The 24,567-nt window shown below is 53.9% G+C and overlaps 2 protein-coding genes across 4 annotated transcripts in view; one reads left to right on the plus strand and one right to left on the minus strand.

The window, feature by feature from the left end:
* Positions 1-4,080, plus strand: part of Nsd2 (nuclear receptor binding SET domain protein 2) — a 76,849-nt gene extending 72,769 nt beyond the window's left edge. For all 3 annotated transcript variants that reach the window (XM_076863944.1, XM_076863942.1, XM_076863943.1), the window contains one exon: positions 945-4,080. In XM_076863944.1, the coding sequence (XP_076720059.1) occupies positions 945-1,216 (272 nt within the window). In that variant the 3' untranslated portion in view covers positions 1,217-4,080. The remainder of the gene's footprint in view (positions 1-944) is intronic.
* Positions 4,081-4,555: 475 nt separating this feature from the next.
* Positions 4,556-22,699, minus strand: Nelfa (negative elongation factor complex member A). The gene is made up of 11 exons (XM_076863960.1): positions 22,272-22,699; positions 12,034-12,205; positions 10,453-10,614; positions 9,217-9,306; positions 7,806-7,936; positions 7,653-7,722; positions 7,428-7,516; positions 6,627-6,738; positions 5,643-5,917; positions 5,421-5,520; positions 4,556-5,327 (listed from the first exon to the last, which is right to left on the minus strand). Exons 1-11 carry the CDS (start codon positions 22,479-22,481, stop codon positions 5,143-5,145), a joined length of 1,596 nt encoding a protein of 531 aa, XP_076720075.1. The 5' UTR covers positions 22,482-22,699; the 3' UTR covers positions 4,556-5,142.
* Between the last annotated feature and the right edge of the window lie 1,868 nt (positions 22,700-24,567).

Raw genomic sequence — 24,567 nt, forward strand, 5'->3', positions numbered from 1 at the left:
GGCCTCCTGAGTTGTACAGCATCCTTGGCCTGGCTGCACCACACCTTAGTCCCTGCCAAGATGTGTGGGGACACTCCCCAGTGACGCGGCGCACCAGGAGGAGCTGCTGGGAGTGCATGGACCACATGGTCATTTGGAGGAAGATGAAGTGTCTCCTGCCACCCCTGCTATTTCAAAGCGAGTGCCAGCATCAGGGTGAAACTACTGTGGTTTCAGAAGAGATTAAGAGACCCTCTTGCACCTGAGGGAAAAAGATAGAAATATTTGCAGTGGATGTGATAGCTACCCTTAACCTAAAGTCCTTTTCAGTTTAATGCCAGAAAGGCCAGTGTCCGGGCAGAAGATGCCCTTTGAACAGGCAGCTGCAGAGCAGGGAGGGCGCAGGGTGGGAGACCAGGCAGGGCTCACCGCAGGGAGCTGCCTCCTGGTCCACGCGTGGCCCCCATGCTCCAGGCCCTGGTATGTGTAGTAGCAGCCTTTCTTTGGCAGTTGGACAAAAACAGTGTCCTGTGCTAACTTGCATGCATTTGACTGGACAATTTTGTTTCTAATATTTGAAGTTGTTGGTGGACCTTTGTTTTATTCATTTACTTATATGTGGTGCTGAGAATACAACCCAGTGCCTCACACATGTGAGACAAGTGCTCTCCCACTGAGCCTCAGCCCCAGCCCCTTGACTGGACAGCTTTAGAAATCCTTTCAGCCTGGATTTGATGGTACACACCTGTGACCCCGGCTACTTGAGAGGCGGAGGCAGGAGCTCCCGATCGATCGCGAGTTTGAGTTTGAGGCCATCACGGGCAACTTATTTCTCTTGTAAGAAAAGTAAGGGGGCTCAGTGGTGGAGCACATGCTGAGCCTCTGGGCTCAGACCCATGCACGTGAGCCCTGAAGACCTGGTGTGCGGCTGTCCCTCCTGTTGCTGACGCTGTGCTTTGTTGCAGGGAAGTGGGAGTGCCCCTGGCATCACTGTGACGTGTGTGGCAAGCCTTCTACCTCGTTCTGCCACTTCTGCCCCAATTCTTTCTGTAAGGAGCACCAGGACGGGACAGCCTTCCGCTCCACCCCGGATGGGCGGCCCTACTGCTGTGAGCATGACTTGGGGGCAGAGTCGGGCAGGAGTGCCGAGACTGAGAAACACTTTCCAGAGCCCACCAAGTCCAAGGGGAAGAGGAGGAAAAGGAGGTGTTGGCGGAGGGTCACGGAAGGCAAATAGCGCCAGGTGGCGGCATGGTCCAATCCGGGGGTGGCGTGGGGCGGCCAGCCCTGCCTGCAGGGAGGGCGAGCATGGCAGCGCCCTGGGACCCAGCTGGCAGCCGCCACGACAGACGTCCAGGCCTCCTAGGGAGGGAGCGCCTCCCCACTGAGCCACACGCAGCTGTGCTGTCTGCACTGACAACCTCCCGGCCATGAGCTGGACAGTCGGACAAGCCAGCCTGGCCCAGAGCGCCAGGCCACTGAGGCCCTGCGGACGACCGTGCTCCCTCCCAGGCTCTGTTAGGCTGAAGTTGCTATTGAAGATTAATGGGTGTGTGAAATGTCTTTATCTCATCAGAAGCGTGTAGAGTAGTGTTTTCTGCAGGGTCCCTGCTCCGCCCCACGCCGCTCGGCTTCTGCACAGTGCTGCCACCACTCAGGAGACGGGACTCAGGCCCTGGTTCCCACAGACCATGGTTCTGATCATTTTGCTCTTTGGAAACAGCTTTTTTTTTTTTTTTTTGTACTAATGTGAATTTTTCCTTGGAATGCTTCCCTCCTTCCCATCCTGGTGACAGGCTGGCCCCCTGGAGCGTGGAAGTGGTGGTGTGTTGCAAGCTCTCCTGCCGTCGTCTCTCTGTGGGTTTGAACCCAGTGCTGGTAACACACCTGCTGTGGATGTGCGGGTCACGAGGAATGGCCTGTGTTCGTAGTGGGCCACTTCTCCTTTGGGTCTTTCTGAACACACTAGGTTCTAACCCACATTTGAGGGGAAAACTTTGTATATTTTTTTTCATTTGGATTTTTCTTTTTTTAAAAATCTGGCTTTTATTCTCAATATATTCTTGCTAAACCTGTTTCACAAACCACCACCAAATGAAACGTGTGCTCACTGATGCGACCCTGAGTTCTCTTTCAGAGGCAGTGCACTCAGGGTGTGTGCCAGACTGCTGAGGGCATGGGGCTGCAGCAGCACTCCGTGGCTGGAGTGAGCCTTCCCTTTACTCTGTGGGCTCACTAGCCACGCTCCTCTCGCACGCTCTCCAAGGGCACCACAAGGTCTCCGGTGGTCAGGCCTGGAGATAAAATTGGCTCTTAATTATTGAAAGACCCACAGAGAGAGCTGAGGAGTACTAAGTTGTCTCTGGAAGACCTGGTCCTTCCTTCCTGGGGGTGCCTCTTGTTTGTCCTGGGGAGCATGGAGCACCATGAGAAAGGGGGAACCTGCAGGCATCCTGCAGGAGGGGGCGTGTATGGGTGGCAGGTACTACTTTCTGCAGAGGTCTTGCCTGCCGCTGTCCTGCTGCCCTGTGGACCCAGGACTGGCTGCTCTCGGGCACCAGGTGTATGGGCCTATTGGCCCAGCACAGCCCAGTGGGAGGAAGTTTGCTGACCGGCAGCCACCCCTTTGCTTTTCTCCAATCATGGTCCCCAAAAGTAACCTTATCAAGGACCAAAAGAACAAGCAGCTCTGCAGTGGGCCGTGGCTCCCACATGAGCAGGTCCACCAGACAGGCCTTAGGAGTTCCACTTAGGGCCTAACTCCACTCATACTGTCCTCAGAAAATGCTGGATTTGGTTCACAGATTTTCTGCTCCTTATGCCTTGAATTCGGAAGGCTATTCGGTGACAGGCCAGGTAGCATCCCCATATGCACACGGCCCCAGCCTTTGGAGCACAAGGCCCCAGGCTCCTCAGATGGGTGCCCACCAGTGTTGTGACTTGTCCAAAAGATACCTTCCTACCAGCCGAGCGAACACGAGAAGTGGTTTTGCAATGCACTTTGGGGAACAGATTAATTTATTTTTATATTGGCAGTTAGTAAAGTTTTATGATTTTTAAGTCACTTTGATATCTCCAAATTAAACTCAAGCTTCCTAAAGGAAATGCTGCAAAAATGTTAAATGATTCCCCTTTTCAAAAACAATGAGCAAATAACACTAACTTTGAGAATCTATTAGATCAGTTCATAAATCTGAGTAAAACAGGGCCTTGGGATAGTGGCCAGGCATGCAGCCATGACTGGTGCTCCAACCTGCCCGAGTTCGTTCTGAGTCTGGGGGAGGATTTGCTTTTGAGGATTTGATGGCTTCCCAGACATCAGCTTCAGTTCTTTCTTGTTAATGTGAAGTACAACATGGAAATCAGCCGGATGCCCCTGCATTCTTGGCATCAGGAGTCAGCCTCGACCTGCCCTGTGCACACCCCCCATGCATAGGCAGCTCACATGTGCAAACCTGGTGCTTGCCCATGCCAGCACTGGCCTGTGAGGACAGGGGTGCCCCACCATTGTGTGGTCACTTGTGGGGAAGTGTGTCTTGAATGAAAGTAGTGAGGATCCAGCTGTCCATCCTTGGGGACAGCCCTCCTTTCCCCAGTGATGCCTCCTGGGCCTCTCTGGGCCCCGGGACGCACACAGGTTGGTGCTCTTGAGGCCTCTGAGATGTTTTATCATGACACCTGAGCCATGATGTGTACAGTGCCCATATTTTAGAACCACCTTATTTTCAAGGATTCAAGAAACGTGTCGTCTTATTAAGTACACAAACAGCTGTCAGTTGCAAGTATTTTCATCTGTGAGAGGTGTAGCTGGTGACTTGGTGGAGTAGAGCACTGTCTGTTGGCATCATGGTGCCACTGTGGCCTGTCGAGCTGTGAGATGCCGCGTCAGAATGAACCAACCCTCAGTGAAGTGTGCCTGTCGGTGTCTGAGCTTCACGCAGGTGCAGGTTCCTTCTAGGAACACTGGGTGCTATCACCAGGTTTGATAGTTAGACTTTAAAACTTGAAATTTTGGGGGGAATATACTGAAATATAGATTTGAGAATTGCCAGTTGGGGAAAAATAGCATTTAAAGTGGAAAGTTGTGTTTGGAAAATTGTGTATGAGTATTTTTGTATTAAAAAAATTTCAAAGGCCCTCTCCTCACTTATTTGCTGTGGGACTGTGTTGACTTTCCATCTCCCGCTGCTCTGGGTTCCCAGTCCCGCCCAGGGAGGCTCCTACCTCAGGAGTCGATTCACCTCTGCCTGGCGGGGGAGGAAGCGGTGGAACCCTGGGAAATAGGGAACGCCGGACATCAGAGAGGGAATTATGATTTTGGGGGAGGAAAAAAAAAAGTTTCCTTCCTTCAAAAATAATTTGGTCCCAAGTCCCAGTCAAGGTGAAAAGGTCTGAGGCAGTCTGCTCCTCTCCCGGCCGGCCCTGCAGCCGGGCAGTCCCAGGGCTTTCCCAGTAGGGCCTGTGACCACAGCCCTTGCCATTGGTGTGACCCTCATACCGACACCCACCCTCCTGCCTGGAGGAGCAGGCCCCGGAGCAGGGAGATCAGGCCTGAAACAGAGCTCTGCGGGCCTCCTTTAGAAAAGCTGGACTTTAATCACTCAGTCTTACAATGAAAATAGGGACCCAAAGACTTATCCACAGCTATACAAAAGACATACAAAACTCCCGGGCAGACGCTGACGGGAGGCGAGGCCCACTGCCTCCTCTGGCATTGCCCAGGCAGTGCCGCCACCCTGCAGCATCGCCAGGTACCACCTTTGGTCCCTCAACCTTGCGGAACAGGGTGCACTAGCAGGGAAAAGCTCTCACACTCAGTCGGTAGAATTTAAGAAAAAATAAAAAAGGTAAAAGTCTAACAGGCACTAAAATTGGGAAGTTATAACGTTTTTGGTTAACTAGAACATTCAAAACTGTAATATTGGATCCAAAAAAGTATCTTAAATCACACAAAAAAAGTAACCCATATTAAAATATAAAAAATAAGCCCCAAACACCGGAGAAAAGACCTAAAACTTGAGTAAGCTGGGGGCTCCACAGCACTGTGGGCAGCTGGGCATAGGCAGGGCCTCAGCCTGCCAGCATCAACCCCTGGCTGCTCTGCCAAGCCCTTGTCCCTCAGAGCCCTACATAGCCAGGGCCAACAGCAGAGGCAGGTGATCCTCAGGATACGTTGGTCATGGGCTTGTACTTCTTGAAGCGTGTCCACTGGCCTGTGGCGTAGTTCATCTCGAACACAGTATCCACCAGCATGGTGGTGCTGCCCTGGCCATCAGCCTTGGGCAGGTCCTCTGTGTGCTCGCTCAGCTTGATCTGGATCACGTCCCCTTGCTCCTGGCACGGGTTCTCTGTGGAGGGCAGGGGCTGCTGGGCAGGGGCCTGGGGCTAAGGAGCCCATCCCCACCCGTCAGGGCACCACCCAGGCCCGGCCCCATACATACCTCTGGAACCAGCCATGAAGCCCAGGATGAGGGCTTTCTCGGGCCGTGTGACCTTGTTGGCTGTCTTGAACATTTCCTGGGCGGCAAACATCTGCTCTCTCTGTGAGCAAGAGGAGGATTTGGGTGCCCAGGCCCCCCTGGGTCATCTCCCACCCCAGGTGCAGATGGGCAAGACTATACCAACTACCTGGAAGCCCACAGGTCCTGCCAGGACCCACCTACCGTGAGGGACAACTTCTTAGGCTGTTGCTGGGCAGGGGGCTGGGACTGGGGGACCACCATTGCCACTGGGGGCGTCTGAGCAGCTGGGGCAACAGCTGGGGGTGTGGTGGGCGTCAGGGGTGATGTGGGTGCTGCAGGTGTAGGTGCAGCAGGGCTCAGGCTGCTGTTGTACATGGGTGCCCTCTGCTTAAACTGTGCCGGCAGTGTGGGGTTCGGGGTGCTGGGCTCCTCAGGTGGCCGGCTGGCCTGCAGGCTGGTTTCCCGGGAAGATGGTGCTAGGGTAAAGTAGGACCTGGTGAGGGAGGCTGGGACTAGGTCCCCCACCTCCCCCTCTGCACCAGACCTGTGCCTAGCCCCCATTCTCTAAGCCACCTGCCCCAGACCCCACCCTCCATTTCCCAGGCCCTGACCAGCTGGCACCCCAAACCCACCTGCTCTGTCCTTCTCCTGCAGGACAAGCAGCCCTCCCTGGCATAAACCCTGCATGCCCCACCAAAAGGGGCAGAACCTGCAGTCCCAAGCACTTTCAGATCCTCACAAGTGGCCTGGGGTGTGAGGTGCTGGCAACAAAATACAGGCTGCCAGGCCTGAGGCCTTTCTGCATTGCAGCACAACCAAAGCCTAAGTCAGGTGAATGGTTCAGTTCCAGCTTCCCACAGATCTCCAGAAACTTGGGGGCTGAGGGTCTGTCCCCGGGGCCCTCAGCCCCTCCTGAGGGTCTGTCCCCTGCCCCTGGAGTACAGACGGGACAGCAGACAGTGGCTACCTGTGTGCAGGGGGTTTATTTCTTGGCAAGGAGGGGCTCCCCCACCCCCAACCAGCAGAAGCTAAAGGACGACAGAACAGATGTCTTGATAATGAAGAAACAGCACTGTGGGCCCCTGCAGCACCATGTGGGCAAGGCCACCTTCCAGGTGGTACACTGGCTCCAGGTGGCAGGAGGAGCCCTTACAGCCCCCGGAGCAACACACTGCAGTCACTCACCTGGGGGAGCCTCGGAGCTGGGGACGTAGGAGGAGGCTGGGACCACACTGGGTGTGGAGGGCAGGTAACTTGTGGAGGGCAGTGCAGGCTCGCTGTTCAGAGACCCAAGTTTCTGGAAGACAGTGATGGTCCCTCAGCACAGGCCTGGGTTTCAGAGCAACCCTCTCTGGCTTGGCCTGGACCTGCACTGTACATCACCCGACCAGCTTAACAGGTGTCATAAGCCTCAGGGCAGAGCTGCTCCAGGCTGGCCCAAACCTCAGCCCCGCCACCCTTCCTGGTTCTTGGAACCCCCTCGGCAGAGGAGGGGCCGAGCAGCTGAGCAGCTCCCATTTGGGAGGCCATGAACCACCATCTCTGGAGAGTAGCAACAACTGCCCACAGTGCGTGGACACTGTAAAGAAATGCACCAGCCTTAGCTGACCCACAGCCTGGACAGCAGGAAAAGGCCCTCTTTCCAAGGATGACCACACGCCAGCCTCCCCCGCCCTGCACCTCTTAGGCCACACCACTCCAGACTCGGGGTGATATGCCCCACTCACCCCTGGCAGGACCCTTACTGAGGCACAGCAGTGAGGACATCCCCAGGCAGCAGTGTCTCCAGGAGTGTGTGGCAGGTGCTCATTCCAAACTTGAGTTGATGGGTAGATTAGGGTCCTAGCCCAGGCCACCCCTCGTGTGCGCGCGCACATACACATATACACGCGCGCACGTGTGCGCACACACGCTCGGTCACTTTCTCCAACCTTCAGAACGAGAGCGCCCTGCGGGCTGTGTCTGGGTGGGGCAGCAGAGCCCTACCTGTGTGGACACCAGGCCGGCTGCGTAGTCAGGGGTCGCGTTCTCCACCACCGTCTCCTCCTTGGCCGGCTTTTCCACCACCTCTGTGTCTGTGGAGAAGCCAGAGGTGCTGTGAGGTGCTCTGAGGCCTCAGATGGCTCAGGGCGAACTGGTGCCGGTGGGGACAGCGAGAGCTGAGAGCAGGTCTGGGCCTCCCGCCCAGCCCTGGGGGAAGCCCATACACACCCAGGGTCTTCCTTCTCCTCTTCGCCTCTCGGCCAGCACCGACCATGTCCAGCTCAGAAATGTCGAGGAGCTGCCAAGACAAACAGCTCCAGACTCGCCCACGGCCTATGGGAGGGGGCTGCCTGGGGCGCTGGGGAGCGGGAGCAGGCCTACCTTCACACCCCTCTCTTTCCGTAGTGGGGTCCTGGAAGGTGGGATGGGGGTCCGGTTTCCGGCAGGGCTGAAGACACTGGGCGTGGTGGGGCTTCTAAAGGGTGCCTGCTTCGGGATGCCTTTGAGTGGGGCTGGGGAGAAGACCGTGTCTGTCAGTGGCCAGCAGGGATGTCCACAGGAGCCCCGGCATCCTCTGCCCACAAGAGAAGGCTGGGCCGGAGCTGCCTCTGGAGGACCTCGGGGAGGACCTGGGGAGGACCTGGTCCCTGCCACTCTCCGTGTGTTCTGCTGAGGCTGTTCTTGCCAATATCGCTGTGGGGAGCAGGTGTTCAGCTCAGACCCCACTGGCCCAGTGTCCTGTCATGTGCTCCTGCTGTGAGCCCAAGAGGGCTGGAATGAAGGGAGAGGACAGCTGGCCAGGGCAAGGGCTGCCTGGGGACATTAAGCTACCCCAGAAAAACAGCAATGCCTCGACCTCTGCCAGGTCACCAACCCTCCTGTCTTCGAGGTGGAATGCTGGCCTCCGCTTCCTTCTTGTGCCCTTTAGTGAACAGGGCCACAGTCCACGAGAACCGAGTCCTCCCACACCTGACCAAGCTCTGCACTGCTGAGCCCTGGCAGCTGTCCACCTTTCCTGTTTAGGGTGCCCACCAGGGCTTATTCCAGGCTTGGGGCTGAGAAGTGCCTACTGAGTTGTGCGGTCAGAACACTGGGTCAAGGGTGGACATGACTGATGGACAACCACGCTCTCCCACCCCAGCAAAACAGGTACAGCCCTGCTCTGGGGGGCTTTGCTAAGGAGACAGGAAGATGGGATCTGCTCAGCAGGGTGGAGCCGTAGCCATGAGAGGGCCGGGCCAGGCCAGGGCCACACTTCTGCAGGGAGGGGCCGCCATCACCAAGGCTCCTGTGATCATGGACACGTGGTGGGACAAGATGCCGAGGGCAGCCGAGGCCCCTCCCTGCAGCTCCCTAGTGCGCAGCAGCCCTCCTGCCCTCCGGCCCCGCGGCTTCCGCTGGAGGTGTGCCAGCCCCTGGAGCTCCAGGGGCAACCCTGGGTTCCTGTCACTAGTACTCCCTCTGGTCACATCCACACCAATCTGTGTGAGTGGGCACACAGATCAGCCTGGGCACAGACGCAGGACCAGCAGGGCTGCCCCATGCTATTGAGCACACCCATCCCGCAGTCTGTGGCCCTGTCGTGCCACTACGAGGAACCTAGAGCAGGACAGTGCCGGCCAGCAGCAACACTGCACTGGACACCACCCCAGAGCATCTCAGGGACGAGGGAGTCTGCCCTCTCCTGTCCTGTCATGTGCTTCTGCAGGGCCAATGGCACAGTGACTTGTCCCAAAAGGAAGGTCATCGCATCTGGCAAATAACAGAGCTGATGGGCGGGCGTCTGGCTTACTTGTGGTGTCCATCTTGCGGAGCAGCCCCCGGCCCTTGGCATGGAACGGCACCCCCGCACTCCTCTTCAGCTGCTGTGCTGTCTCGGTGGCTATGCAGAGAAGGTCACCCATCAATCCTCACAACGACAGGGCCTCTTGCCCACCAAAAGCACACCTCAGAAAACATGAGCCGTGTGAAGGCCGCAGCCCAATGCAAATACCACAGCCAGGCCTTCTGCCTAGAACTCCCAGGTGAGTGCCCACAGGCCAGGAGGGCCCCCAGAGCACACTCCCCTGGTCTCTCCTCAGTGCCTAATAGGACAAAGAACAGGGACTTCCCTGGCTCAGCTAATAATGCTGCAGGGTGACAGGCAGAGTGCCTCAGCTGCCCCTGGCCAGAGCCAAGTTCTGCCACTGACTCCTGGAGGTGGAACCTGAGGGACAAGCAGACCTCTAAGAGTTGCCCACTGGCCAGAGACTCTGCAAGCCCCCAGAACTGGGCTGGCCCTGGGATGCTGCCTCCTCCAAGCAAGAGTCACAGCAGAAGACAGTGGGAGAACAGAGCATTTAGATCTGTCACTAATGACCCCTCAGGGTGAGGCCTCACTGGGATCTGTGGTCATGGTTGTTTTTTATACTGGGGATTGAATCCAGGGGTGCTCCTAATCCTCAGTCCTTTCTTAAATCTGTATTTTGAGACAGGGTCTAAGTTGCTTAGGGCCTAAGTTGCTGAGGCTGGCCTCGGACCTGCGCTCCTCCTACCCCAGGCTCCTGAGCGCCAATGTAGGTGTGTGCCCAACACTGGCTGTGGTTTGGTTTTCCAGGTTGTTCTGCTCTTTTTCTGAGACAGCACCAGGCTATGTTGTTCGGGGGGCCTTCTGCCTCAGTCTCCCAGGTGTGTGGACTACCACACGGGGCCTATGCCTGGCGTGAATCCCATGCTTTGCTACTTAACTGGCGCCATCACTCCTCACTGGACCCAGCAAGCACCTTCCACACAACTTCTACAAGGTGAGACAGCAGACATCTTCAAGGGAAACGGGGAGCACCGAAAGCTGAGGGACAGGCAGCCCACCTGCACTGCTACGTGCGGGAGGCCTGGGCACCCATCACAGATCAGACACCATGACCTGAAAATCCTCAAGTTTCTGACCCGTGCTTTCAGAAGTCTCTGAATAGACAGCTGGGCCCTCGCAGGCAGCGGGGCCTGAAAGCCAGGGCCCGCATACGGTGGCCAGGCCCATGGCAGCACTCACACTTCTGCAGCAGCTCCGCCCGCAGCGTGGCACTCTTGGGCTTCCGCTTTAACTGGAAATGCTTCACGGGTGGGGTGAGGGGCCCGGCGAGCGTGGTCAGGGCGTTCTTGTTCAGGTACTGGCACTCCAGTGGCAGCATGGCGGACGCCTCGCACTCACCCACTGTGGAGAGCCCCAGCCGGTTAGAGGCCCTTTCCCAGGGCGTTATGGCAGCCTCTGCTCTGCTTTCAATCCCCCCAGGGCCCAGGAGACTGGCTTCCCCTGGATCCAACTCCACCACCCAGAACTAAGGTCGTCAAAGTGGGCCAGGCCCCCCACCCAAGGCAGAACCTCAGGGTAACACTGCAGAAACAGAACCCCGTGGGAGAGAGGAAAGGGAATGCTGGCTGCTCTGCTGCAAACCTGGGGGCCCCTGGTCACACAGCCACACCTAGAGGGGCTGCACCCCTTGACCTTGGATTCTGGCCACACATGCTGTGCAGTAAGAGGAGTAGCTGTGTAGCTTCTCCAGACTCTCCAGGAGCCCCAGGTCAGTGGCCTCTTGGACACTGCTGGCTGAATCCTAGACTTACAAAACTGCCCACACCCATTGCCCGAGTCTACGTGGTCACTGAGGGGTCCAAACTCCAGGAAAAAACTCTTCATGGTAGGGGGACAGGAGTACCTGCTGCCCCCATTGGTTACATAACCACCCTGAGAAAAGCATGGTCAGCTCCTGGAATTGGCTGCCCTAGGCTCTTCCAGCTCACAGGAGGACAGCTCCCTCCACCCGCTGAGCGCTCCCTCCACTCGCTGAGCGCAACCCCCGCAGGACGTGTGTGCACCTGAGCGGCCCGTGTGCTCACAGGGTCTGTGTGGTGTGTGTGCAATTACAAGTCCAGCAGACACCTGAGGTGCCAGAAGCACCAGCACAGCTGGCTGCACAAGTGGCCCCTGCACAGCTGGCCTGGGCAGCATAACAGGCCACCTGTGTCCCCAGCTGCAGTGCTGCCTGCCGGCACAGTCTGCTTCTCAGGGGCTGCCAGTTCCCATTTTTCAGAGGAGGAAGAATTCCAAAGGGACAGATATCCCCTTCACCCACGTTACTTATAACCACCTGCAAACACTCTGCCTTTCTCCTTTTGGTACTGGGGATTGAACCCAAGGACGATCTATCACTGAGCTACACCCCCCAAACCTTCTTATGTTTTATTCTGAGACAGGGTCTCTCTACGCTGTCCAGGCTGGCCTGGAATTTGAAACCCTTCGGCCTTAGCTCCCAAGTCACTGGGATCACAGGCATGCACCTCTGCATCTGGCTTCTGCAAAGACTTTCCAAATAGTTTTCAGTTCACATTCTAACAACAGAATGGTTGGCATATTTGTAAAAAGCACACTTTTAAACAGCCAAAACCCAGTGCAGAGACCTACAGGCTGTGGCAGCTGCGAGAGGGACTGGCACAAGGCCAGGCAGCAGCACGTGGGCATGAGGCACATGCAGGTAGTATTCTGGAAACACGTAAAACACAACTGCCTAACAATCCAGTTTCTTCTAGAAAACATTTCTCTCTTCCCAACAGAACACAAGGCCACACTTCATACCCTTTTCTCTAAGTTCTCCTAAAATATCTTGAACATTCGGGTTCTGCTCCTCAAGGTCAAGGTTAAGGGACCCTGTGTCAGGAAAGGACTTCAGAATGTCAGCAACCATGAGGACCCAGGGGTCGGAGTCCAAGGTGGCGAGCTGGATGATCTCCATCAAGGCTTCCTTCATCTGCAGAGGAGAGAAGACAGAGAAGCACAACCGGCTGAGCCCAGCACGCTGCGCACAGGGAGGTGTCTGCACCCCGCCCACTCCACACTCCACTGCTCTGGGTGAGCACAGGGTAGCCCACCTAGACAGCAATCACCTCGCGGCCCATACGTCCTCCTGGAGCTCCCTTGCTCTAGTCCCCTACCCCAACCCAGGGCCACCCCTCTTCCCTGCACGGCCACAGCTTTTACTAGGTGGCAGTGGCTCAGCCTGCAGCGCCTCCCCATGGCCTCCCTGACAGCTCCTGGCAACACCAATTCCCTGGGCCTGTCTCCCCTCTTAGGGCCACCTCCACTGTCACTCAGGAAGTCTGCACGGAGCATCTCAGGTACCAAGAGCTGAACCCAGGCCAGCAACAGGTGCTGAGGCGGGTGGACAGCCACACCACTCCTTGGGCACAAGGAGGGCCTGGCCTGAACAACCGGTTTGCACCGCTATCCCGGACCACAGCGCCACCCAACTCGCCCAGAACAAGAACATGGACACAGAGACAGATGTACAGGGAGGGAGTGGACATGCAAACACAGGGAAAGATGGCCACACGGCTCAGGTGGCTGGTGCACATGTAGGCCAAAGACCTCCACAGCTGCCAGGAGAGAGAGGACGGCCTGTGGCCTGTGGCAATGTGGCCGGCCACCCACTGCTGAACTGCTGTGGTCCTGAGCCACATTTTTACAGCAGCCTCAGGAAGCCAACATCTACCAAGAGAGAAAACTGGACAATGTTTTCTAAAAATGGGGGGGGGGGTTGAAGAAAAAAGGAGATTAAAACCAAAAGGCCACTACTCCAGACTGAATTCCACACCCTCCACACTCCTGGTAAAGTCTGCCTTACAAGATGGCCTGAGAACAGCAGTGTCCCCCTCATTCTGGAGCCAGAGCCCCACGCCCAGGCACCAGATGACTTAGGATCTGCCAAGGATCACTTCCTGGTTCGGTGGTCCCTTCCCACTGTGCCCTCATGTGGTGAGTGGTGAACACTCCCTCAGTCTATTTCCAAAGGGAAATCAATGAGGGCTCCACCCCAACACCCTGCCTTGGGGTAGGATGTGGAAGACATTACCCGTGGACAACCGCAAATCCACCGCTGAGGGAACCTGGAAATGGGGCCTCTGTGGGGAGGCAGGTCAGAAGGGGGGCTCTGGCTCGTCCACCGGGGTCTCTCTCCCACTTCCCACAAGGTGAGGGTGCCATCAGACCGAGCCACCTGCAAGCAGGCACCCGGAGCTTGGACTCCCAGCCTCCGGAAGTGAGAGAAATCTATGTCTGTTGATAGCCTCTGAGTCTGCGGCAGAGTTGGCTCTCCTTCCCCTCAGGCTCCACATCCATGGATTCAGCCGACCACAGATGGAAACATTCTTAAAAATAAAAGTTTGTACTACACATATATGGACTTTCTTCTTGTCATCACTCCCTAATCAACAAGATCAGGGAGCCACCACATCCTGCGATGTGCTCGAAGTCTCCTAGAGACTTGGCACACACAAGAGGAGGGCAATCCTAGATGCAAGTACTGCTCCACTTCACAGAAGGGATTAGAGCCCCTGTCTACGCTCTCTGCAGGGGCTTGTGTCCTGTTCCAGCTACCAAGGGACAATTGCCTTGTCTGGTAGTGACACTAACACAGCCACCTTCAGAATGAACACCCCCATCAACAGACCCTGCCTCAGCCACGCTCTCCCTGTGCTTAACCACATCTGTGCGCTTCCTAAGTACGTGCACGCTACACCAGGGGCTCCAGGACTAGTGGTGAGGGGTGGACCGTATCATGAATAGGAAGAATTTTTGGCCCTTGCCAGGAAGGCACTCTGGCGTGCTGCTGGAACGCTCCATGGGTGATGTGCAGGCATGTGCACACACACTGTAAGGAAAGTTCACACCAAATTTGTGGCTGGGGACCCTGAATTCAGGACACAGAGAAAAACAGACACCCAGACTAACAGCACAGAAAAGGGTGGAAGGGTAGACTGACACACCAGAGACCACCTACCAACAGAGGTCCAGGGGATGGAAGGAAAAGAGCACATGGGAAGGACAAGTCACAGGGCCAAGGGCACAGCTCAGCGACACAGCAGGGAGGGAGGGCAGCCCTCCCAGAGAGGTGCTTGCCCACCACAGGAGCAGACCACCCACACCCCAGTATCCACTGGAGACACGAGCAGAGGCGCAGCCAGCAGAGGGCCACCCAGCAATGAAGCCTCCTGGACTTGGCACACACGACTCAGCACAGTGACATGAGAAATGAAGTGGGCCACAGATGGTTCCAGGAAGGGAGACCCATTTGGTAGTGTGCTGTTCAGAAAGGCCTCACTGGACCCTCTGAGAAGAGGCAATACCACAGCCTTGCTGACCAGCTTCTCAGTGGACGAGTGCCAACCGGCATGTGCTTCCAGGGACGCTGCTGCCTGTGCACGCTGCAGACACACTAGCTCCTGTGCGACTGAGGAACAGCTGCACCTGCCACAGACTCTGGTGAGCTGGGCAGGCCATTCTACATACTGAACACCCCCGCGGTCACCAGTGCTCCTTCCAAACCAGCTCTGGGGCCACGCTGAGGGTTGGAGGGGACTGCTGGTCTCATCCGGTAGCAGCACCTATTTCCTCAAAGCCCTTTCAAACACAGCCTGAACTTCATCCAGGCAGGGCCTGGTCACCTGCAGGAACCCCCCACCTCCCTTGGCAAGAGCGGTTCCACCCCAGCACACAACAAAGGGCCCCATGTTGCTGCTGTGCCCCTTGCTGAACGAGCTCCCTCTACTGGCTGAAAATGGCTGCTCACAAGCTTTTTTTTCTTTTCTTTTTTTTTTTTTAAAGAGAGAGTGAGAGACGAGGGTGGGGGGAGAGAGAGAGAGAGAGAGAGAGAGAGAACTTTTAATATTTATTTTTTAGTTTTCAGCAGACACAACATCTTTGTTTGTATGTGGTGCTGAGGATCGAATCCGGGCCGCACGCATGCCAGGCGAGCGCGCTACCGCTTGAGCCACATCCCTAGCCCTGCTCACTACCTTTTAAGACTAGGGATGGGGAACACCTCAGTGGCAGAATACTTGCCTATCATGCGTGAGGCACCGGGTTCGATCCTCAGCGCCACATAAAAAATAAAATAAAGATATTGTGTTCACCTCTAACTAAAAAATAGATGTTAAAAAAAGTAAAAGTTCGGGGCTGGGGATGTGGCTCAAGCGGTAGCGCGCTCGCCTGGCATGCGTGCGGCCCGGATTCGATCCTCAGCACCAAATACAAAGATGTTGTGCCTGCCGAAAAACTAAAAAAAAAAAAAAAAAAAAATTAAAAAATTCTCTCTCTCTCTCTCTCTCTCCACTCTCTCTTTAAAAAAAAAAAAAGTAAAAGTTCTATTACAGTATTTCTTAAAAAAAGAAAAAAAAAAGCAGAACAAAACAAAACAAAAAAACCCCACAGATACATCACAAAATAAGTGAACTGGTTCCAAGATTTCACTCAGAAACAGGTTATAGTAGATCCTGTGTATATATTTTTTCTTCTGTAGTACTGAGGAGCAAATTCAGGGACACTTTACCACTGAGCTACACCCCCAACACTTTTTATTTTGAGACAGGGATTCACTAAGATGCTGAGGCTGGCCTCCAGTGTGTGATACTCCTGGCTTAGCCTCCCATATCGCTAGAATTACACTCATGTGCCAGCCAGATATTCAGGTCAAACATTATCTTGGGTGTGTACGTGAGAATGTTTCTGGATGAGATTAACATTTGGAACAGTAAACAGCAAAGTGGATTGCCATCCTGAATGTGGACAAACCTCATCCAATCAGCTGAAGACCTGAATAAAAAGTGAGGGGGGTGCCAGATAAAGTGGTAGACACCTGTAGTCCCAGCTACTTGGGAGGCTGCGGCAGGAAGACTGCCTCACTTCAGGAATTCAAAGCTAGACTAGGTGACCAAGAGAAATTCCATCTCAAAAACAGGGGGGGAAACAGAATAAGAAAAAAGCTACGTAAGAGGATGTGCCCTTCTACTGGACTGTAGAAGGTGGACTTTCCCAGCCTTCAGACCTGGGCCAGAACACGGGCTCTGCCTGGCTCAAGTCCCTGGTGTGCACCAACACCCTTCTCAGAAGAACCCTGACACACTGGGGAACACATCCAGCCAAGTCACTCATCAGCTAGACCTATGGTCCCTTGCAGAAAGGATTAATTTTCAGGGTGATATTCCTAAGGTACCAAACCCTTATAGGACTGAGAAAAAAAGGATAGGCTAGACAATGGAACGAGGATAATTCAGAAAGATTTTTTAATACCAAAAAAAAATAATAATAAAAATGGTTTTCAGGAAAATATATTGTTCAGAATGGTTAGTTCTCTCACAATCTAAGTAAATGAGGTCTTCAATATCAATTTTAAAGAATATATTTTAGTTGTTGATGTACCTTTATTTTTTATTTATATGTGGTGCTGACGATCAAACCTAGTGCCTCACATATGCTAGGCAAGTGCTCTCACTGAGCCACAATCCCAGTCCCTCATTTCTTAAACATTGGAGAAATCCAAAAAAGAAGTCTATGTGCATACATACATACATACATACAAAGAAAGCTGACATGCCTGTCCTAATGCTAGACACAACAGATCTCTTCACACAGACCAGGGTTCACTTCACCAAGCAACTCAAACGTTTAACTCTAAACTTGCATGCACCTAATAACATAGCCCCCAAATTCATAAAGCAGTAGCTGATAAGGAGGACAAACAAATTCATAATCATCATAATGGGGAGATGAACAGATCAGTCTCTGAATTTTAAAAATATATTCAGAACAGAGTGGAGCACAATTAAGCAATAGTTGACCTAATAAACATATGTATATTCAGCAAAGGATCTTTTTTTTAAAAAATATTCATTTTTTAGTTTTCTATGGACACAACATCTTTGTTTGTATGTGGTGCTGAGGATCGAACCCGGGCCGCACGCATGCCAGGCAGACGTGTCACTGCTTGAGCCACATCCCCAGCCCCAGCAAAGGATTTTAAAACTAAGAGAATAAACATGCTTCTAAAGCTCACCCACAAACATTTATAAAAACTAACCATATATTCTGTCACTAAGCAAATCTCATTTCAGGCAAATGAAATAATTTGGACTATTTTCTGATAAGAGTTCACTATAGCTAGAAATCAGTAATAAAAACAACAAAAATCTGTTGTTCTTGAATGTACGGAAATTGAGAAACATTCCTAATTTACACGGGGGTCAGTGAAGGAATTATCATGTATCAAAACTTCATAGATGCAGCTGGGGCGGTGGCACACGCCTGTGATCCCAGTGGCTTAGGTGGCTGAAGCAGGAGGATTTCAAGTTCAAAGCCAGCCTCAGTAACTTAGTGAGGCCCTGTCTCTAAATAAAGTATATAAAAGAGCTGGGGATGTGGCTGTGGGGTTCAATCCTCAATACAAAAAAAAAAAAAAAAAAAAGAGCGGGGGAGCTGGGGTTGTGGCTCAGTCGTAGAACGCTTGCCTGGTACATGAGAAGCCCTGGGTTCAATCCTCAGCACCACATTAAAAAAATAAACGTTCTGACAACTACAACTAAAATAAATAAATAAATAAATATTTTTGAAAAAGAGGAAAATAGAGGATGCATTAAAGTCATTTTATACAGGCAGGAGCATTCATTCCCTCAACACAAAAATCTGACAAAGACCATCTGGCAAGTGACACTACAGGTGGATTCTACCCATGAGCGTAGATACAAAATTCCTACACCTGTTAGCAGGACAATGTAACCCAGTAACAGAAAGTAACCAGCTTAGGGGTCAGGAATACAGCTTTGGTTTACAATGAAAGTTATTCTGTTAATGTGGTGGTGCTACTATGGAGGGCAGTGTGGCGATTCCCTAAAACCTGAGACTCACCACAGAAGTGCAGCCCCACTCCCAGGCACAGACCACGGAGACAAGATCCTACCGGGTGTGCTCACAGCAGCACCACCCACAATAGCTGCCAGTGGGAACAGCCCCCAAGCCCATCTGCTGCGCAGTGGACAGACGCACGGTCCACTCAGTATTAGAGGAGCACAGCACCAACACCTGCCACAATGGGTACCAACCTAGAAGGCACTCTGTTCAGAGAAAGGAGTTGAGTAAAGACCACGAGCTGCTGCCTTCCCAGCACCGGAGGCCGAGCCAGGAGGATGCACGTTCCAGGTCAGCCTGGGCAACTGACAGAAACCCGAGTAAAACCGAAAGACAGGAGGCTAAGGCAGGATCACGGCAGTGCACCTGGGTTCCATCCCCTGTACCACAAAACCAAAAGGAGGGCTATGCGCTGTGTGATTCCATTTATGTGAAATGTACAGAACATGCAGCTGTAGTTTAGGACTAGGAGGGAAAAGGACTATGGGGAACTGCACCGAGGACAATTATTTGGGACGAGGGATAATGGAAATGTTGGTTAGGATGATTAACTCTCCGAATCACTAAAAATCACTCCCTTAACATCTTCAATGGTGAACTGCATGGCATGTGAACTGTATCTCAATAAAGTGGTTAAAACAACAACAAAAAAAGCTCAAAGTGGGGTGTGGTGGCACATGCCTGTTAATCCCAGTGGCCTGGGAGGCCAAGGCAGGAGGCTAACAAGTTCAAAGTCAGTCTCAGAAACTTAGTGAGGCACTAAGCAACTCAGTGAGACCCTGTCTCTAAATAATATACAAAATAAAGGGCTGGGGGCTAAGTGCCCTCCCCAGAACAAAAATAAAACCAAAAACCTCATTCAAGCTGGATGTGGTTGTGCATGACTGGGTCCCAGGAGTCAGGAGGCTGAGGCAGAAAGATCACCTGGATGCATGAACTGAAGACCAGCCTGGGTGACATGGTTTAGATCGGAGGTGTCCTCCAAAGCTCAAGGGTGAGACAATGCAAGGAAGTTTAAAGGTGAAATGAATAGATGCAAAAGCTTTAGCCCACTCAGTGTCTCCACTTGAATAGATTAATTGGGTGTGACTACAGGCAGGTGGGTGTGGGGAGCCATTGTGAATCCGTAGACTAAGTGATGCTGGAGCCATCAGGCAGGAAAGCCTGGCATCAGGAACTCTCAGTGGGCTGAGAACTTCTGGTTCACACTGTGTCCTACCTAGCTCACTGCTCCAGTCTAGCACAGCCCTGGAGATGGGCGTGGCCTAGGAAGAGCCCAACAGGCTGCTCACCCCACCGTCTCCTGAGGGGGCCCACACTGAAACCTAGCACCTACCCGTCCAGATCTGTCCGCAATAAATAAAGCAAGCAGGCTCCGTCTTTGCTAGAAGCCTACCACTCCAGTCAGCCTAACCCGTTACTGCCCTTGCTCTGAAAAATACATTTCTGGTCTTTCATGTCTATTTGGTGGTTCTACTTTCATGGTTTTTATTTTGCAGCCAGCCCATCCCTCCCATGGGAACCCACCCCCTCACCCTCTGGGAAAGCCATCAGAGGTGGGGTGTGGCTGCAGGAGGTAGGTCCCTGGGAGTGTGCCCTTGAGCTTACAACTGGTCTTGGGTGAGCAGAGCTCTCTTGCTGCTTCAGGGTGCCATGTCCTGAGTGGCTCTCCTTTCCACATCCTTTGAAGTTCTGAGCCATGAGGTTCTGTCTCACCTCAGGTCCAGAATGATGGAGTCTGGACTGAATCTCTGAAACCATGAACCCCAACAGACGTTTCCTCCTCTATGTTGTTCTTGTCAGATCTTTAGTCACAACAATGAAAAAGTTTACTGTGGGGCTGGGAGGTGGCTCATATGAGGCCCTGGGTTCAGTCTCAGCACCACATAAATGTCAAATACAGATACTGTGTCCACCTAAGACTAAAGAAATAAAAAAAAAAAAGTTTACTAATCCATTGGGCAATGGAGCAAGACTCCTTATCAGGAAAAGGAAAAACAAAACAAACATCTCATTCATAATTAAAAGAATTTTTTAAAAACACCCTAGGAATATAAAAAATCTCCTTGGGCTGGGGATGTGCCTCATTTTTAGAGCACTCACCTAGCATATGTGAGGCCCTGGGTTTTTACAGGCTCTAGCCCTGCAAAATAAATTGATGAACAAAAAATGAATTTCCTTGACCAGATAAAGGGCATGTCCATGAGAAAACAGGAAACAAAAATCTTATTGTCAAAACATTCAAAGTTCTTATTGTGTGATCAGAAATAAGAATGTACAAAAGATTTCTGGTGACCAGAGAAGAAAAGATATCCATGTTAAGCTCACAGAAAAATTAAGATTCTACAGAAAAAAAATATTGCAATTAATGATACTTCCAACATGTATGCGATTCAAACTCATTATCTAAAAGCTGATATCTACAGTTGTATATACCAGTAACAGAAAGTGAAATTGTTATTAGTAGATCCATGAGCTGCAGCACATAATGAAGTGCAAAGGCTGGGAGAAGTCAAAGACATACCTGAGGAACAAAGCAGGAGAGTCTGCCCTGTTGGTTAGCTGCCCAGACTAGGAACTGACTTAGAACAAGCACAGCAATACACAAATGCTCATGAGCAGAGGCGGGAAAAGACTCACAGCAGAGTGACTGTGAGCGCACAGAAAAGGACAGTCATTGCAATCAGTAGTACTGGACACTCATCTGGACACCTTTGTGGAAATGGAAAAACCACACCCAGCTTCACCAGCTGACAACTCCGGGCAAACCGAAGGCTCCAGAAGAAGGGCACAGCCACACAGCTCTGCCAAGGGAAAGGGCTGGGCCCTGGCCTCCGTGGGGTGCCCTTCCCAAAAGGGCCAGACCAGCACCCAGAGTGGGTGAACGCAAGAGCTTCTGCCCAACCACAGATGCAAGCAAGTGGAGCCGCAGCTGGGAGATGCTGGATCCTATGCCGCTGCGTCAGGATGGCACCCAGCATTTATTAAACCCTCCACCTGCTACTAAGCAATGAAGAAAGACAACCAGGAAATAGTTCTGAACATTCACAAAAAGAAAAGCAAACAGCAAATAAACTCATGAAAAGACGTTTAACCAAATCAGTGATAACGCAGATACAAATTAAACCATCTAGAAATATGCTCATGCCAACACAAGGGACAGGCTTTGGAGAGGAGCACTATTTGATACGATCACTCTAAAAACAACCTGGCATAACCCTAACACGCCCACACCTGCTCCTGAGCACTGTACTGTGAGGAGTCCCCGGACCAGGGTCGATGTTGGCGACTGCACCACTCACAAGAGCACGATAGCACGGCAGGGCCTCAGTGCCTCCCTGAGGCAGCAGGGGGAGCATGCCGGGTCTTGGGAAGGTGCACCACGCACGAATCCGCCAGCGTGCCACCAGGACACGCTGATACCCCTGATACCGCGACACTAGGTTCCCACTAGGCACGAGGGAACCTCCCGTTTGGAAAGGGGCGTAGGCAGCCACCGGCCGCGGGAGGAGGAGCTCCGAGGAGGGCGGGGCCCGGCGGCCGACCCCAACCCACAGCCACAGCCACAGCCGGGCTCGCGTGCCCACAGCTCACGAGGGGCCATTTAGGACCTACGACGGCGCACAGGCGACACCACAGCGGCCTGGAGAGTTCAGACCACCTTGGCGCTTCAGTATTCTGCGCGGAGAGCGACGCAATGAAGCGCTGGGGACAGCCGCCAGGCAAACCCGCACGCCCACGCCCGACAGGCAATGGCGCCCCGCAGCCCGCAGCGGCCCGGCACCTCCGCCAGGGGTCGCCTCCACGACCCCGACCGCAGCGGCGACGCCCACCGCCACCGACGGAGACGCTGGCGGCCCAGGCGCAGGCGGGAGGGTCTGGGGGGGAGGACGGGGTCCAGCGGGGGAGGACGGAGTGCGGGGGAGGACGGGGTCCAGCGGGAGGACGGAGTGCGGTCCATCTGTTGGAGGGGTATGGGGGAGGACGTGCGGGGAAACGGGGAGAGGACGGGGTGCGGAGGACGGGGGAGCTGGCGGAGGGAGGGTCTAGGAAGACGACGGGGTGCGGGCGGTGGCCCCCGGGGGCGAGAGGGCGGGCAGGAGCGGCGCGGGCCGGGCGAGCGTGGCCGGCCGCCTCACCTCGTCTACGGTGCGGCGCGGGAGGTGCAGTGTGCCAAGCAGCAACTTGAGCTTCACGGCCGACGAGAGGCGGTGGAAGCAGAGGCGGATGTTGTCGATGACGGCGGCCGTGAGCAGGGACGCGATGCTGGGCGGCGCCCACAGCTCGTCCGTGGCGCCCAGCTTGTTGTGCAGCCACAGGCCTGTGTCGCTCTCCCGCATGGACGCCATCTTGGGGGCTGCCGCGCGCCCGGGCCGGCATCTTATGAAGACGCCTACGCGCCCCCGACGAGGACCCCCAACATGGCGGCGCCCGCGGGCGCGGGGCGGGGCCTCGGGCGGGCAAGCGAGCGCAGCTGGTGGCGGCCGCGCCTTCGGGCGGTTTGGGGTGAAGCCCGAGAGTCGGAGTGACGGGACGACGCGGCGAGGCTCGTCGGCTTCCGTATCGCATCGTGGCGGCGCCGGGAGATGACGTTCGGCTGAGAGGCCGTCGCGCCGCGTGACTGACGGCGCCGGCCGGTGTCTCGCGTTCCGCCTGGCGTGCGCCGAGGGGAGGTTGCGCTGGCCGGCTGAGGCCCAGCTTCTAGTGTCTTTCAGAGCGTCCGCCCAGCCGCCCCGCGGGCTCGCGTCGGGTGTTCGGGAACCCTGGGAGCCTGTCGCCGAGCGCAGACTGCCCAGGCCGCCGTGGTCCTGTCAGCCCAGCGATTTGGGAAGCCGAGGCCGGAGGATGGCAGGTTGGAGGCCAGCCTCAGCAGCTTAGCGAGGCCCTGTCTTGAAATGAAAATAGAAGGGGCTGGGGTGCAGCCCGGAGTGGCGCCCCTGGGCTGGGTCCCCCGCGCCTTGTAAACGGCCGGACTGTGTCGCTCCGTCGGCTCTGGGGAGTGGCGTGGCGCCCAGCCCGCGGCCGGCAGGGCCGCCCTGGGCCTTGGGGAGTGTTGGTACCCGCCTCACGGCCTGCCCGAGCTACCTGAGGCCCGGGCTCGTGGTTTTTTTTTTTTTTTTTTTTTCTTTTAAGTATTTTACTTTATTTTGTGAGGCCAGGCAACGGGCGGTGACCAAAAGAGGGAGGTTTTAAAAAGGCCGCTGAAGGAGGCTTTATGGAGACCCACTCCGGGCGGACCGCGGACAGACCGTCAGAGTTGACAGGACAAGGGTCTGAGCAGAAACCCTAGGGCCTCCACAGGGCTGGGATTTATGGGGCCTTCGGCAGGAAGGGAGGGCTTGGGACAGGAAAAGGGATTTTTAGGGTCCCTTGTCCCACTGGGAACTGGCTGAACTCCAGGATTGGCCAGGAGACCCTGCTGATTGACAGGTCAGCCAGGAGATCCCGCTGATTGACAGGTCAGCCAGGAGATCCCGCTGATCTACTGGCGTTTCTGTGGGCGCCTGCTTGACGTTTCTTCCTTTGTTCCTGAGTCCCCGCAGCCCAGCTGACAGATTTTATCCCCATCTTGGTGGCCTCTCTGTCTTTGGTAAGTGGAGGTGGACATACAGATAGATGCGACTGCGCATCTGTACGCTGCTCCACTGTCGGTGATGTCCAATTGCAAGTTGGAACTTGGCAATGTGGAAGAACTTACACCTTGGAAATCGGGCAAATGCTACAAAGCCAAGGCTGGAGTGCTATTTTTGTTAATTGTTAGATAAAAGAAAGAAGATGTGTGAGGCACTGGGTTCAATCCTCAGCACAAAAGGAATGCCTGTAAACCAACGAGAAAAAGGCAGGAGATCCAGCAGAGAAAAGGGGAAAAGATGAGGCAGTGCACAGAAGCATGCCAGATGCTGGATTCAGTTATCCGAAGAATCTGAATTAACAAGATGTTGGATTGGGAGGTGACTCAATGGTGGAGCACTTGCCTAACATACACAAGTCCCTGGGTTCAGTCCACAGCACTATAAAGAAAGAAGATGCCCATTATACCCATCAGATTATACAATTAAAAAGTCATTGATCTTAAAAACAAAATACATGAATGTCCAATTGTTCCAATACCATTTGTTGAGAAGACTATCTCCACTGAACTGCTCTTGAACCTTAGCCATCTATTGTCCATGCACATGTGAGTTCATTTCTGGAGGTTTCTCTCCTGTTATATTCATCTAGCTTTATGCCAATACCACATTGTCTTTTTATTTATTGTTATGTGGTGCTGAGGATTTAACCAAGTGCCTTGCACAGGCTAGACAAGCGCTCTACCCCTGAGCCACAACCCCAATGCCCCCACACTGTCTTGATTATGGAAACTTCAGACTAAGTCTTGAAATCAGGCAGTAGTTGTTCTCCAAATTTGTTCTTCAACAAAGTTGTTTTGGTATT

Source organism: Callospermophilus lateralis, chromosome 8 (genome assembly GCF_048772815.1).
Source record: "Callospermophilus lateralis isolate mCalLat2 chromosome 8, mCalLat2.hap1, whole genome shotgun sequence".
Lineage (NCBI taxonomy): Eukaryota > Metazoa > Chordata > Mammalia > Rodentia > Sciuridae > Callospermophilus > Callospermophilus lateralis.